Below are 16,470 nucleotides of genomic sequence, written 5' to 3'. Positions count from 1 at the left end.
TTATAGTTAACTTTGAGGCCCCTACCGTTTGTGGTAGGTGGACACCTCGCCCTATTTTGTGGAGTAAAGCTATAAAAACTGCACAGTGGGTGATGAAATGTATGCCATTAAAGGCGGTGGTGACAGTCTTTGCGATTCTTTTATTGGCTATCCTCCCCTGCCCCCCTTTTCGCCTGTCATTTTTAGCCAGTTCTAGCAGCTGATAACTCCTTGAGCGCCAATCACATGGAGATGACCATGAAACTGCTTAAGATACGGCTGCAGTCCCGTCTGGCACTTCACAGACAGTTTGCTTCACTTGGTAAGGATCTTATGACTGTACACTAATTATTTATATTAACTTTTTGCTTTGCTTTGACGTTGTGATTAATAACTAAAGTGGATTTTCTTGAAAGCTAGAGCTGAGCAGGTACCACAACAGTGAAGAGTAACATAGCAGGAAGTTGTGATCTCATGCGCCGCCCTGTCCAGTGCAAAGGCCTCAACTCACATGGCAGACTTAATCTCACTCTCCTCAGTACAATCAAATTTTGTCATAAATTTGAGTGGCTGCTTTCTCTTGATGTACTCTCCGACTGCTTGTTGTTGGTTTTTTTGTTACATTTTGGCCTTGCAAAAGAGCTATCTTTGCCACAATAGTTGTGTCTTGGGGTGTTTTGAGCTGCTGTCTGTAAGATGCTTTCGCATCATGTGTGGCTGTGGATACATATGCTCTGCATACTCCTACCATCTAGTGTTAAACTTGGACTTCACAGCTTTTTCTTGTTTGAAGAAGTCTTCTATGATTTCTTCAAACAAAAACAAGGTGTGATGTCCAAGGTGTTATTGCTCCCTTAGTCCGCAATGCACAAAGGAAACAGACTCCACCTTAGATTGTTTACTTCTGCCATCGAGTTTGGACTCTTTGAGACAAGCTCCGAGATGAATGTGTTCTTGCTGACTTTCCGGGACCACCTTTTCAACACTGCAAGACCAATGACTCGGAAGACAACCTGCTAACCTTCTTCCACTACCGCTTCCTCTGCAACTCACAGGGGACTACCTTTGGTGCCAAACACCTGAACTCTAGCATTGACCACTGGTCAACACCTTTGGCAGAATTCTGGTTGTTGTGTTGGAGAATGTCTAGCGTAGGGTGCTATAGAACATACTCCCTTCCAACACCAAATAAAAGTGGCCATACCACCACAGTTTTTGTCCCGTTTGTCTCTCCCATGACCATTACAAAATCCCCTGCAACTTGCGCCTTGCTTTCTGGTGCAAGGAAATGACCAGGTTCCACATAAGGAGAGAGAAATCCTGGGCACATCAAATGATGCAGCCACAACCCTCTCTTGAGACCCAAAACATTTTTGGGGGAAAAGACCCTTTTGATTATGAGAAAGGAAGTGACCGCTCTGGCCTTTCAGCGACACAAGACATGTCCGGCCCAAGACAGTCTCCAACAATTTTGATGGGGAGCATGACGAAGCAGAGGTTCTGTCTCTGAAACCTTCAGGCCCTCACACCAGGACATGTGCTAGGTCCGTGTGTCTGACACCAAAAGACCAGTGTAATAATCTGGCTCTGTATATAGTATGCCACTAGATGTTTATACCGTGCACAGAGTCCAGGGGTTCCCCAAAAGTGTGCAGGCTCAATGTAAAACCCAAGGTGCTCTATTAGTGGTAATGTGGGCGAGTAGCTCGAGGCCTAACACTAAGGAGCATAAGACATTTATTGCACATCATTGACCAATAATGGACACACGACTCAAAAAGGAGATCCACAACAATTTTATAAAAATAAGCTTTGTTTTTGTTATTTTAAGACAAAGATCTTCGCAATAAGGTAAGTTTGTTTTTAACTAAAAATACTTTTCACTTTAAAAAGTCGACACTGTGCAATTTCTGAACAGTTCAATGTTATCCTAGGGAATAAAACAATAATACAGTGTAACTGGTAAGTACAACACTTCCATTTCCAGTCTTCGAGACCAAAGGTCAGCAAGGGGCAAGGGTCAGGTGAGTACCAAAACTGCAACACCAGCGGCACTGGGGCAGCCGGGTGTAGAGGTCAAATTGATTGCAGGGGCCAAGCTTTGGAGGATGGGGTTAAGCACAGGGGGAGGCACGAAGCAGCACCAAGAATACACCACGAGTTGCGCTGGGTGATACCTTTCAGGCATTATGCAGTGAGGCGACTGGTGACAAATTCATCCCTTATAGTTTGGTGTACCTACTTGCATAACCGTATACACAATGGCAGGAATCAAAGCTCCTAATAAATATGATTGAATTAAAAGCCATAAAATTGCTTGTGATAGCCTTGTATGCATTTTGTGGTATTTGTTTAATGTTAACCAACAAGGAGAGAGAGCTAGATCATCCTCGTCTCATGTAGGATTGTGAAGCTTAAATACCAATTAACATTACAACAGGGATGTGCTTTGTGGATTAAAGAGCTAGACTGAGTTACAGCACTTCGCTAAGAGTGAAAACTCCACCTTGAGGGAATAAGGGAGGTCTATGTGAAATTGCATTTATTTTTCAATCAGTGTAAAGCAAGAGTGGTTGCTCTTGTTGTTTGGAATTTCATCAGTAACTCCCACCTTGATTCATTAGTCTGGGGTAGAATGTTCTCACCCTTTGTTCTGTGTAAAGTGATTACGATGATGGGACACCAAGAGGAAGTAAGCACTCCGATAGGTGCAGGCTGCTTGAGACGGATATTTTCAGATCTACTAAACCTTAGCATCAAAGCTCCGTGGAAACCTCCACTCTGGAAGAATTGATTGTCACAGAACAAAGGTTTGGTTCCTCATCCATACTTGCAGATGTGTCTCCTTTATGCTTGAAGGTTGGAAAGAGAAACTGCAGGCACAGTCCCTTCATACTGTAAAATGTCCCTCTGCGAGCACTACATTGGTGGGGACATGAAGCAGATTCTTTTTACTGGTGTGGGTGGACATACCTGTGGTTCTACAGTTGTCTTGTTACAGATTTGGCTTATTGTGGGACTTATGAAGGAATTGGTAGCAGCAATTTCCACTTATGTCTAGACTCAAGGTCTGGGTTCTTTCACGGATTACCACATGAGGCAAATATCTTAACCTCCAAGGACCTTTATTGTAAGTTTGTGAGATTGCAACTGAGTTCTCAGTTTATTCATGTAATTTGTTTTCATTGAACATTAGATAGTCGCGGACACTGTATTTGTTTGCTGAAAACGGTTCCTTGCTGCCTTTATAGTCACATGGAAAGTGATGGAACTACAAGTTCTTTAAGTATAATCATTATATATAGTATTTAGTGAACATCTGTCTTTTCATCCAAAAGCGAAGTGTTACTTTTTAATCAGTTTTGCATACTTGAGGCAGAAGAGCATTTTCATCGTCTCAACCCTGAATGTTGAAATCTAAGATGCAGCTACTGACAATTAGCAGTTTTGTGTTTCTCTGGTGCTCAAAAGGGCAATCGTGACGAAGGATTCAGGTATCTGGAGAGATTTTTTAAATGATTGATGAGGTAAGTAACTTTTTCGTCTTACTCAGGTTTTTTCAACATAAATCTAAGTGGCCTACATACATGCTATCATTTCTGGATCATGACTATGGTTTTCATTTAGATGCATTGTATAATCATTTATCCTGAAATTCTTGCAAGGGTCCTGCACTTGCATAGGCTGGTCCTTGTCAGAAACATGTTACATAATTGGATTTTAGAAAGCGAAGAAGCTCTCCTGCATTCATAGACGAGTCATTGTTTTATTTTTTTCAGAGCATGGTGTTGTGCCAGTCTCCAGTGACAGCCAGCATCTCTTTCCAGTGAAGGTTATGTCGCGGCTGATGAGATGGAATGTGCTCCCGTTTGAGGACTACCTGGTAGGTAGCAGTGCTATCCGTAGCTCTGCTCTAATGCTTTTGTAGAAATGAAGGTGAGAACAGGGCACAATTTGTCTGATAACATTGGCAGATAATACCCATAACTATGACGTTAGCCAACAAATTTCCATGTCCTTCAGTTCTTTACCAATACTAAAAAGTGTATTGCCTCAGTGCTGTGGCTGAAGAGGAGACTTTTTCTGTCAAGGACAGCTCTGAATCCGATCAGAGCCAGAGTTGAGTTTGAGCTAACCAGTTTATCAGTGCGGTCTAGTGCAGTAGGTATGCTACCCCTTTCCCCTCAGCCTCAAGGTTCATCTTTAGCAGCATAACCACTGGCATCTTATTGTTAATCTTATTGTTCTTTTTATTTTGCATGTTTCACGGTATCTCTTTTAATTGGCAATGTTGTCAGTTAGTTCCATATGCATTGTTAGATTCAATTAATTGCCTCCAAATTGTCGAGTCTTCTTCCTTTTTGTGGTCTTTGCTGTAGAATATATTTGGGTCCTTCAATCTGCTTCCAATGTATTGTAATGAGTCTGTCTCCTAGGATAACTCGTGATGCGATCTACCAATGTTGCATCCGTTTCCTTTTGTTTTCTGATGCAGCCCTTGTATATGTTGTTTAAGCTCCACCGTTATCACTGGTACCACATTTTTCTTAATTGTATCACTGACTGTTTCCCTCTAGTCATTGGCTATTGGGCATGTCCATACAGTAGGTATAAAATCTGCTCCCTCCACCTTGTATCTTGGACAGTTTGAGCTCACTCCCTGGTGCCTTTTGCGGAGTACTGTTGCTCTCTAGAATACCCTACCTATGCATTTCTATGTATATGATACCAAACCATGAGTTACTGGCTACTCTATAGGTATATTTCAGTGTGTTAATCTGTCAGTAGGGCACCAAAACCTCTGCCCCATTTTTCTCTGACTTTAATTCCAGGCTTGGATGCTCAGTACCTATTGTGTGATATAATGCTGCTAGTGCTTGCCCCAGCACCTTCCCCCAGGGTTAATGCCTCCATTGTATTTAATGTGTTTGATCCTTAGGCCTTCTAGAGACTTGTTCCCATGTTCTGTGAGCCGACCTAACCATTCTTGTGTATAGTAAGAACTGGCCTCTAGATAGTTCATAATAATTGTTTGCTTCTTCAAAGTATGCAGCAAGTCCTCATCATATGTCATCCATTATGTGTATTCCTACTTCTGTACTGTCTGCTGCTTTAGCCTCGGATAGTATCTGTCTAAATTCCCTCAAACCCATTAGCGGGGTTTGTTCCAAGAATGGCATCTTTCTCTGCAACATTTTGGTGAGGCTGTTAGGCTTCATCAGGCAAATCTATTTTAGTTCTGTATTATTGAAGCAGCTCTTCAGCAGTTCCTACTTTATGCGGTCTGTACTTGCCCACCAGTGGGGTATATGTTGTAGCTGCAAGGCCAAGTAGTATGGTTTTTTATCAGGTGCTCCCAGTCTCTCAGCATCGTACGGTAATTGCATTGTCCTCAATGTAATCTCTGGTCTTCTGCTCACCCATAGTAGTAGTGGAGGAGTGTGGCTCAATGGTTAGAGCGGCAGACCCTGATGCAGAGTTCTGGCCCGGGACCAGGGTTCGATTCCCACCTCGGTGGGGTCTCGGGCTCAATTTCCTCGGACATGTTAATTCTCGCCTCGGTGCCTATTCTAATCACGGGCCCCACGCTGCAACTCTGGGCAATAGCTTGCTTAGCCTCCACACCGGCCCCAACAGCGCTAAGGATGCCTGGCTTCACCCTGGGGTTGCCCAGGAGTGGACACTTCACAGGGAAAGCCAGGAGGGGTTCCACAGCGGTATGAGTATCAGCGCCAGGAAACCGCATAAACGACACCGCAAGGTGACCGTCTGGTGACAGTGCGCTCTATAAGTACCAAGACATTTACATTTACATTTAGTGTAGAAAATATAGTGTTAAGTTCCCAGAATATTCTTCTCTGCACTAGGACAAACATACCATGGAACTCCTATAGGAATCATGAGACTATTACTGTTTTATCACTGCCACTCAATCCATTAAAGATAGTGGCCGATTCATCTGAAATTCCATTGACTTTTTAGGTCTCGGCTAGTGTTGGCTGCGCACATGCACAGTCTCGCTGATTTAATAACTTTAAGTAGCGAGGTTAAGCCCCGCCCCTCTTCTACATTGGCTGGCCTCCTAAATGGTGGCCAGCCATTGGAGAAGAGGTCCCAGTGACGTTCTTCTTTGTATCTCAGGCCCGTCCTTTTTGGATTGGGGGGCGTGTTTTTGACTTTCTTTTTAGGCTGTAAACAACAGTCAAAAACACGCCCCTCAGTCTGAAAAGGACGGGACTTACAGACAGAAGGCTGTGTGCAAACATCACGTGCTGCATGTTTAGCCTTGTCACTTTGCATCAGTAAACTTTTTCCCTTTGTACAAATAAATCAAAAGAAACTCGCGTAAAACCACGTTTTCCCACGCGACCAACTAGCGTAAAGTGCGCAGTAGAAATAAACTCCGAACACGTCAGAAATACCTTCTGGAACTACTATTTATGGAAATACCCGCGAGCACAGCTGGCCCAAACCAGCCCCCGCGTGCTGCCTCGTTCCACTGCAGAAGAGGCACCTGCTCTACCAGCAGCAAGTGCAGGGTGGTGGAGGGGCGCTTCAGTACCTGCTGCGGGGGTCCGGGGCTCCCTGTAGCGCTGTGATGGGCGTCGACAGCTAGCGGCTTCTCTCCATGCATAGAGGCCAGCAGCAGAGCGCTTGCGTCTCGGGTATGAATGAACTCTCAGCCCGTGAGCATCGGGGGACTCGTGGGGCGCCGCTCATCCCCCCTCTTGGCGCATGCCTGGGGTCTCCCTGCTTCACGCCGAGGACCGAGCCTTTTTGCCCGGAGTCCAGAGCTTCTAGGTCGGCCACACAAAGCATGTCAGGGAGGGGGGGACAGGAGGAGAAAGCTCCCCTCAGACGCCCACCCCCCTCCTCCCCAGCTACCAAAGTGCCAATCGAAGCTGCATAGTGTTACAAACAAGACGGCGCCTATTGCGGTGAACGGCTGTTTAACTCAGACGCTCTTACTGGTTCTAGGTGCGACACTCCTCCAATTTTTGCTGGTGCAGCCAGTCAGCCATCTACACAGACCTGGGAGACACGCACAGGGAGCGTGCAAAGCGCCTTGACTGCCCCAGCACGACTTCACGCTGAGTCACACATCCCATTTCAGAAAAGGTACTTTTCTGAACAAAGAGCAAATGATTTTCACACGATGGTGACTTGGATTCTATACACTGTATGACGTAAGCCAGTAGCACGCATGATGGTGATGAATGATGTCGCCCATTTGACCGAAGGCCAGAATATAGACCACAGACTCTCGTCTGACTAGAGTACCATGTCCTAAGAGTACCATGTCCTAAATATGATTTGCAGAAATATCGTCCCGTTGGGTGTAGCTGTTCATTATTAACTCTGTTGGGGCGATATTTGTGTAAACGATGTTTAGGACACTAGGTGCCAGGACACCCTCTGGGATGAGTTGCGCTATACAAATACACATAAGATAACACAAGAATGCCGGACGACATTCTGCCAACAATAACCTGGTACAATGCACCCCTTGTTTTAGTGTGAGATGTTGCTGTTGCTTGCATGCCATGGGCGTCAATTAAAGCTGAAGGCTGGAAAAGGGGGCATAAAATGAGGGGAATGGCATAAGGCCCTGTCAGTACATGGGCAATAATGACAGATGCAGGTAGAGAGGCGAGCGCTAAAATAAAATGTGGGGTGCTCCTCACCCGACTGTGGAGGAGGGTACTTCGTTGTGCATCATGGGGCGGCTGGGGGGAAAGGAGCCACGGCAGTAAGACAAGAGTGGATATCAGAGTGTCCTTCTGTACGTCTGAAGGCGCTACAGCCCTCTAACTACGAAAGTATCACTCAGCATTTATAAACCTATTATATTGAAAAGTGTAACTGGTTTAAAAAGAGTCACGTGACTGTGCAGTATTCGTTTTCAGGCGCTTCCCAGCACAGACCAATGGAGACAAAGATAGCTCACCTTGTGTTACTTGACCATGGAAAGCCAACTGAAATAGTTAAAGAAGAATGCTTACTTTACAATCTTTTTTTCAAAACACGAGTGTGGTTTATGGCTGCCAACTTGCAAGGGAAACAAGCATTTGCAATGCAATAGGTCTCGCATTAGGAAAGTTTGAGCTATTGGTATTGTAAATGACAAATTTTTTACTTATGTTTTGTTTTTGAAAATAGCAAAATTAATAGCTTTGTCATTTACAATGCCAATAGTTATAACTTTCGCAAATGTGACACTTATAGCATTTTTAATGCAATATGTGTTGTATTTACGTGACTTACATGTATTGATATTACAAATAACAATGGCTTTTAATTTTTTAAAATAATGAATACTTAAATAAAAGTTATTGTAATTTATAATGGCAATAGCTTAAACTTTTGTGAAGATTATGTTCAGTGTATTTTGTTGTGACGAAAATCCAAGAACAGAAGTGAAATATCAACATCTTTTTGTTACATTAGTAATAAAGCTTGAAGCATTGAGAGAACATATTTGAACCAGGTGTTGTTGAATGGTTGCACAGATTGATGTTGTGGTGGCGAATGAGTGATGCTGTGGCGTTCAGTGATGCTGTGGTAGCGCATAGTGATGTTGTGGTGCCCCTGAGTGATGTTGTGGTGGTGCTGAGTGATGCTGTATGCTATGCTAGGTTTTGTTAGGCTATCCTATGTTTTGTTTTGCTATGCTATGTTTTGCTATCCTATGCTTTAACCCGTTTCTTGCGTCGAACGTTCAGCGCCAGTGCTGAACGTTCTAAGAAACGGGTGGGGCCGTGTCAGCCGTTGGACGTGCGCAGCACTACGGAGGTAGTGCTCGCAACGGCCGACGGCAGCACTAAAGGGGTTAATTTGTTATGCTATGCTATGCTGTGTTTTGTTATGCTATGTGTGTGAGGGGGAGGGGGTGTGAGGGGGAGGGGGTGTGAGGGGGAGGGGGTGTGTGAGGGTGAGGGGGTGTGTGAGGGGGAGGGGGTGTGTGAGGGGGAGGGGGTGTGTGAGGGGGAGGGGGTGTGTGAGGGTGAGGGGGTGTGTGAGGGTGAGGGGGTGTGAGGGTGAGGGGGGGTGTGAGGGTGAGGGGGTGTGTGAGGGGGAGGGTGTGTGTGTGGGTAAGGGTGTGTGTGTGTGTGCGTAAGAGGGGGTGTGTGTGGGTGAGGGGGTGTGTGTAGGTGAGGGGGGGGTGTGGGTGAGGAGGTGTGTGTGGGTGAGGGTGTGTGTGGGTGAGAGGCTGTGTGTGTGGGTGAAGGGGTGTGTGAGGGTGAGGGGATGGTGAGGAAGTGTGAGGGTGAGAGAAGGGTGAGGGGGTGTGAGGGTATATAAGGGTGAGGGGGTGTGAGGGTAAGGGTGTGTGAGGGTGAGAGGACCTTATAAGTGTGTAGCGTTGCAGCTTTCCAATGATGGTGATAAATACAAGATGTGACTGACTTGCGACAGGAGGTTCGTCAACAGCAGAGAGGGAGTAGTGGCAAGATAAAACAGTCTTTTTTGGGGAGATACTGTTGCGTTTTGGTATCACTCATTGGTATTGTATGGGCTAGCTTGCGCTGGGAAACTTGCTTTAAGATGGCCATAGGCGCTTTAGATGTCTTTAATAAAATAAAATGCAATCTTGATAAGCGGAGGAATATTAACAAAATGGGTGGATAAGAAGGATGGGCCCGTTTTAAAACAGAGGGGGCTTGGAAGGGTAAGAAATTACATTGAGCCGTTCTCGGGTCATTTTACAGCTGAAATTGCATTCATTTAATTCCAGCAGCAAGTGACAGCCCGTAAAACACTGCGGATGAAATGAAAGAGACATCTTCGTGTATTAGGAGAGGCACTTATATCTGCTTTGTTTTCTGCTCTTATGTGATTTATTTTAAGGTGCCACTTCTGGAAGGAAGAAGGCATGCTAGGCAGATTTTAGCGGGAATCAGTAAAAAGAAGAGAAAAAAAAAACGCTGGGCGACGCAGTCCATTCCAGAGCATGGATGAATTTTTTCACAATACACGATTCATCTACACTCTGAATGGAATTAGAGGTGGGCGAAAATGTAATTAAGCAAGCCTCAAGTTGTGTGCGCACGTGCGCTAAAAAAAAGTGAGCCTCACGCTCAAAGTTTAATAAAAAGAAGCAAAGTAACGGTAAAAGCGAAAGTCAAAAAGTCGAAAAAGAGGAATTCGGTCTGGGGTGACGCAACAGGGTGGCATAAAGCGCCTGGCACAGTGTTTAAAGTCCCACGGGGAGTATGGGTGTCACCTGACTGGGTCGCATGGCAGGGAAGGAGGCGCAAGGGGGATGGGTACAGGGGGAGGCCTTTGAAGTGGATTTTTTCCCAGACTGCGGAGGCTCAATGGAGGTGAAGGAGTGCTGGGGGGGGGGTGTCAGGGGTTGCGAGCACGATGTTGTGGAAGCAAGGAAGTAGGGGCGGCGTTTCAGGGCGAAGTGCAGTGGAAAGTTACAGGCACGTAGATGCAATACCATGTGGCATGTAATAAAACACGAGAAAGAGGCACGGGGAGTTAAAAACATGATAAGTAGGGGGGCGTGGCTTGGACGGCAGTGCGAATGGCCGCCTAACCTCGAGCTCCGCATCTCAGGAGAACGACTCCATCAGTTTCCTGCTGACCCGCTGTCCTATCCAGCAGCAAAAACGGTGATCCTGATGCCTCACACCTTGCTGAGCCCTCCGGTGCCTTGATCTCTCCTCTCGAGGTTTCTGAAGAGGAGTTTTGCATTCTTTGGGGCGATCGCGCGCCAGCGCCGATTCTTCACAAAATGGCGCCGCGCCGTCACGGCGGAGATGCCTGACGACCTCTCCGGTCTCTTGTACCCAGCAACACCTGGACGAGTTTATTGCAGCCGGGGGTGTCAGCTGCTCCCCAGTTTTCCCCTCATGCCGGTAAGAAGCGAGAGCTAACACGCTTTCACAGCGCTGTGCTGCCACTCTCTGCCCTTCTCGCCTGACCTCAAGATGGCGGCTGCCATCGGAAAAACGCTCCGATTCCTACTTGCTCCAAATAACTGCAACTCAGCATGAAAGCGCCTGTAAAGTGAAGCGGTTCTCCTCTGCCCTCATGCAGAAGACCACCTGTCTACTTTCTGTGAGGCTTTCCTCGATCCTTGGGGGGTCGCATTTCTAAGTTACCTTGGCATCGTGCCCCTACCCAGCACCTCACTACCAGCACCTAACTTTGCTTCTCCTATCAGCTCTACAGGGTGGCCTTGGTTCGAGAGGTCAAGAGTCAGCACAGGAAATAGCACACCCACACTAACAGCGTCAATCAGCTAGCCAGCACTAGGCTCGCCTGGCGCTGAGAGAATCACCGCGTGGAGCCAGCCTTGAGCGTCTTAACAGCCCTAGCCTGTTTGTCAACTCCCTGTCTGATCCCACCATCGTTGACCCAAGACAGGTGTTTTCTGACAAGCTAACTGATAATCACATCTCTTCTCAAACCTCACGCCCAAAATGGCGGGCAGAGATGAAAAGACAAATTCTAAGAAGGTGAAACCTGGGCCGCATATTTCTGACTCCCCTATTAAGAGCAAACCAGACATGGCGGACACGATGGAAATGATTTTGAAAAAATTAGGAGACCTCACTGTTATCTCCAAATCCACTAAGGCGAATACTGATGCTATGCAGCTTGAACTAACGGCCATCAGAGCTGATATACATGACCTAAAATCCGGGCTGACCACAGCGGAACAGCGCATCAGCGACGTGGAGGACCTCGCACGTCAATCAGCTACTAGAATACAGCGCCTTGAAGACACCACTAACACCCTCAGACGCCAACATGCTGAGTTGGAAGACCGCAACAGGCGAGGGAACATAAGAATTTTTGGCATACCCGAAAACGCAGAAAAAGATGCAGACTCTTGCGTGACTTTCCTGGAAGCATGGATCCCCATGATCACCGGCATTGCTTTCCCGCATGGTCTGGAGCTAGATCGTGCGCATAGAATCCCCACATTCACTACTAACCGCGAGAAGGGCCCCAGACCAATGATATGCAAACCACTCAGATATCAGCACGTCGATCTGATCCTACAATACGCAAGGAAGCAGCACTCCATCATTTGGGAAGGTCAGAGGATCATCTTTACACAGGACTACTCCAAGGACACAGTGGAGATTCGCAAGGGTTCCTGGAAATCCGCGCCAAGCTTAGATCCAAGAGCATACCCTACTCCTTTGCAGGTCCAGCCAAGTTCAAAATCACAATAAACGGCCGCGCAAAATTCTTCACGGACCCGAAAGATCTGGAAAACTACCTGCAAAATGGCCCACCTCAGGAAATGGACCAATCGACTGGCCCTTCCAACAAAAGGAAGACCACGTGACTATCATGACAAAGTAGAGGTCTATCGGATCTCTATCCTTTCCAGGTCGCACTATTGTGTACTTGTGTACTTGTGTACTTGTACTTGTAGTTTTGTAATAGCTTTGTAATAGTTGCCTTCTCTAGTTGTTTGCTAGTCCGCCTACTCGATAAGTGACGTTTTATTATCTCCTTTGGTTTGCAACAGGGTTGGTGGTTGCTTGCATAATGTCGAGCAGGTTCTACTCTCACACTTAGACTCTATTGCACGACGCAAATAGTCGCTACTAGTTTGTCATTATTGCTATTATATGCTTCTGTGCACATATATTGCCCTTACTACAGGGCGTTCAATCCACTTTAACGATTCAAGTTTTCTTGACGCAACATTTAGCTGGTTCTAACCTTCTTACTGCTTTCGTCTGCACGTTGCAGACAGTCACTCCTGGTTTCATACAGCATATTATTGCGCACAAACACTATCATTACGCACGTATTATTGCTGCAGTAAATATTACCCGCTGCCACACAGTCTGGACATCTAAATCCTCTTACGTTTTGACATTGGAACTAATGAATATCTATTGCTAATGTTTAATAACTCCTGTTTTGCCTAGCTAGGTACTGTCGTCGTACTCCCTACGTACGTATTGGGGGGGGAGGGGGGGAGGGGGGATTGGGAGGGCTTGCATGGGGATTGGGAAAAAGAGAGAGTTTTCAGCAGATATTGATTGTTGGTACTTTATAGCATTGTATATCTTTTTGTGTTATTTTTTGTCCCTTTTTCTGTCTGTTTCTTTCCGCTACAACACAAGGACGCTAGTTATATCCCTAGCCATTTCGCTAGCTCTGTCCACTTGTTATTGTATTAGCACACAGGCTCCCACGGGGATGTTTGTCTCATTGTTCTGCCCACCACCAGATCACCACTTAGCGATAACCTTGCCCACTAATGTCTAACACTAAGTCAATAGCGGATGACCTCAACATAGTTTCGTTAAATGTTAAGGGTCTTAACCACCCTGTAAAAAGGAGGAAAGTGCTCGACTACATCGCCAAAACTAAGGGGGATATTATCCTCCTACAGGAAACTAAACTATCGGAAGAGGACACACGTTTCTTAAACGTCCATTGGTCTTCCCATATACTGTCATCCCCTGCACCGCACAAGAAAGGAGGTCTAATTACCCTGATATCAAAGAAGTCAAACATAACACTAGTTTCACACACTCATGATACGGAGGGAAGGGTTCTGGTGGCCCATCTACGCAGGGAAGATGACCCAATACACGTAGTGAACATTTACGGCCCTAACTCAGACGACCCCGGGTTTTGGGACTCCGTTTCCCGTTCGATGGAGCATATCCCTCAGGACGACCTTCTCATTGTGGGAGGCGATTTTAATCTTCCTCTAGACCCCTTACTAGACAGGCAGTCCAAATGCGCTTTTCACCCATCACGCTCACATGAGGCACTCCTGCGGCTATGCGAAAGGTACTGCCTTAAAGACTCATGGCGTCTACAAAACCCTGATGGGAGAGACTTCACCTTTTACTCCACTCCCCACAACTCCTACTCGCGTATTGACTTTATCCTAATATCCTCCACATTTGCACACCTAATCGAGGAAACCGACATCGCCCCTAAACTGATCTCCGATCATGCATGTATCCACACCAAACTTGCAGGCTCCCGCTCAATCAGACCGCCCAGAAGATGGCGTTTCAACGATGAAACGCTAACCAACCCTGACGACAAACTACAGATTACTAAAGCCATTGAAGAGTACTTACTCTTAAATAATGTCCCTGACACAGCCCCAAACATCCTCTGGGATGCGCTCAAAGCCACGATCCGTGGAGTTATTATTAACATAAGAACCAGAGCCAACAAAGCGATAAACAAAGAACTGGAGCAATTGGAGCAGGAGATCAGATCACTAGAATCCTTACACAAAACCAATCCTCAAGACTCCAAACCCCTTGACCAACTCATAAAAAAGAAATACGAGTATAATTCCATTGTGAGCAAGAGAGCAGGCGTGTGGATCAACCGCTTCAAAGCCTTGAAGCTGTGTGAGGGAAACAGAGCCGGGAAGCTGTTGGCCTCCTACCTTAAACACAAGCAGAAACTAACAACCATATCCTCTATAAGAGATCCCGCTAATAATACGCACACCAACCAGTCCAAGATTCTTGATACCTTTAAGCAATTTTACGAAGAATTATACAGGAATGATAAGCCCCTGGACCCACAGACATGTATAGAGTACCTAAAGGCCCTAGACCTCCCCAGACTCTCAGAGATAGACGAATTAAATCTAGGGTCCCCCATCAGCATCACAGAAATCTCGACGGCCATAAAAACACTCAAAAGCAACAAAGCCCCGGGGCCTGATGGCTTCTCTGCCTCTTTCTACAAAGCCTTTGACAGCCAACTCTCCCCGACACTCCAAACCGTGTTCAACTCCACCGCCACCAGTGGGAGTATCTCTCCCTCGATGAGTGAAGCCACAATAATTGTTATACCCAAGGAAGGGAAAGATCCCCTCCAGACAAAAAATTACCGCCCCATTTCTCTCATAAATATTGACTGCAAGATCTATGCCAAGATCTTAGCAACTAGACTAAACGCCGTACTGCCCAAATTGATAAGTCCGTCACAAGTAGGATTTTTGAAACACAGGATGTCGAATGACAACACCAGACTCCTATGCCACATACTTGAAAAAGCGAAAAACTGCAAAATGCCGATGGTTGCAATAACCCTAGATGCTGAGAAAGCATTCGACAAAGTCTCATGGCCATTTCTTCAGCATTGTATGGGCGCATTCAATCTGGGTAACTCTTTCATTAAAATGGTGATGGCCTTATACTCCGCCCCCTCTGCCCGTATATCTATTAATGGAACACTCTCTGACCCGTTCCGCCTATTCCAAGGAACTAGACAGGGTTGCCCACTTTCACCGGCTCTATTTCTGCTGGCTCTTGAGCCACTACTCACCGACATCAAGAAAAATGAGGACATCGCAGGTGTCACATTCGGAAACACTCAGATAAAACTAGCGGCATATGCCGACGACATCTTAATAGCCACAGAACACCCAACCCTATCAATTAAGGGGCTTATGTCCTCCATCAATAAGTACTCGGCATTGTCCGGCTATAAGTTAAACAAGGACAAATCCGAAGTTAAACCCCTTAATGTACATACTACCAAAGAGGTCCTTGGAAATTCAGGTCTAGCCTGGCAACCGGATGTCATTAAGTACCTAGGAATAGAATTCACCGACAACATACTAAGTACACTCAAGCACAATGAATCGACCACACTAGCGAAAATTAAAAGAATCTTGGATGGTTGGTCGCCGCGATTCATTACATGGTGGGGTCGGATAGAGACGATAAAAATGATGATCTCCCCATTGGTCAATTACCTGAGCTCGATGCTTCCCCTAACGCTCTCTAACGATTTCCACTCAAAACTGGATAAGGTAATTACCTCCTTCCTCTGGCAGGGAAAAAAAGCCAGGATCAGCATGAAAAAGCTACGACTAGATAAATCCTTGGGTGGCGTCAATCTGGCCGACTTTAGACTATACCAGACCGCCTTCCTGGCCAGGCAAGGTGCGATCTGGCTCACACCACAGCCTGATTACACACCTGTGTGGTTACACATCGAAAAATCCCTAGTGGAAGGCCTTGACCCCTCCTCCCTCCTTACCATCAAAGTGCGTCCCGATATCGACTCTAATATCATATTTAAAAACACCAAGAACTCCCTCCTCCATATAAGTAAATCTCTACCCCATCAATTTCGCAATTCAAAGTGGGAATCTCTATGGCGGAATAACGCTATAACATACAAAGGTAAACCGCTGTATAATCCTTCTTGGATCAGGAAGGGAATACACTTCCCTCACCACCTCTACGAGGGCCAAACACCACTCACATTCAAGGAATTACAGGATTGATTTCAACTCGAGAACATGGACTTCTACTATTTTCTACAAGTTAAGGTGGCCCTAACCAAAGCAAACTTGGGCAACACATCCCCCTCACTCCCTGGCCTTTTATCCACCCTTAATAGACTTGGCCACCAGGTATCCAGAATGTACAAAATGATCAAACCACAGACATCTAACCTGGTCTCTGCATTACAATCCTATTGGGAAGCTTTTTCCTCCACTCCCACATCTGA

The 16,470-nt window shown here is 46.0% G+C and overlaps 1 protein-coding gene across 3 annotated transcripts in view; it reads left to right on the top strand.

Moving 5' to 3' along the window:
- The window catches only part of THOC5 (THO complex subunit 5), a 242,432-nt gene that overhangs the window by 166,551 nt on the left and 59,411 nt on the right, over positions 1-16,470 (top strand). For all 3 annotated transcript variants that reach the window (XM_078667190.1, XM_078667189.1, XM_078667191.1), the window contains 2 exons: positions 187-301; positions 3,759-3,862. In XM_078667190.1, coding sequence (XP_078523316.1) covers positions 187-301; positions 3,759-3,862 — 219 coding nt within the window. The remainder of the gene's footprint in view (positions 1-186; positions 302-3,758; positions 3,863-16,470) is intronic.

This window comes from Lissotriton helveticus, chromosome 11 (genome assembly GCF_964261635.1).
Source record: "Lissotriton helveticus chromosome 11, aLisHel1.1, whole genome shotgun sequence".
NCBI lineage: Eukaryota > Metazoa > Chordata > Amphibia > Caudata > Salamandridae > Lissotriton > Lissotriton helveticus.
This window is presented reverse-complemented; position numbering and strand designations above follow the sequence as displayed.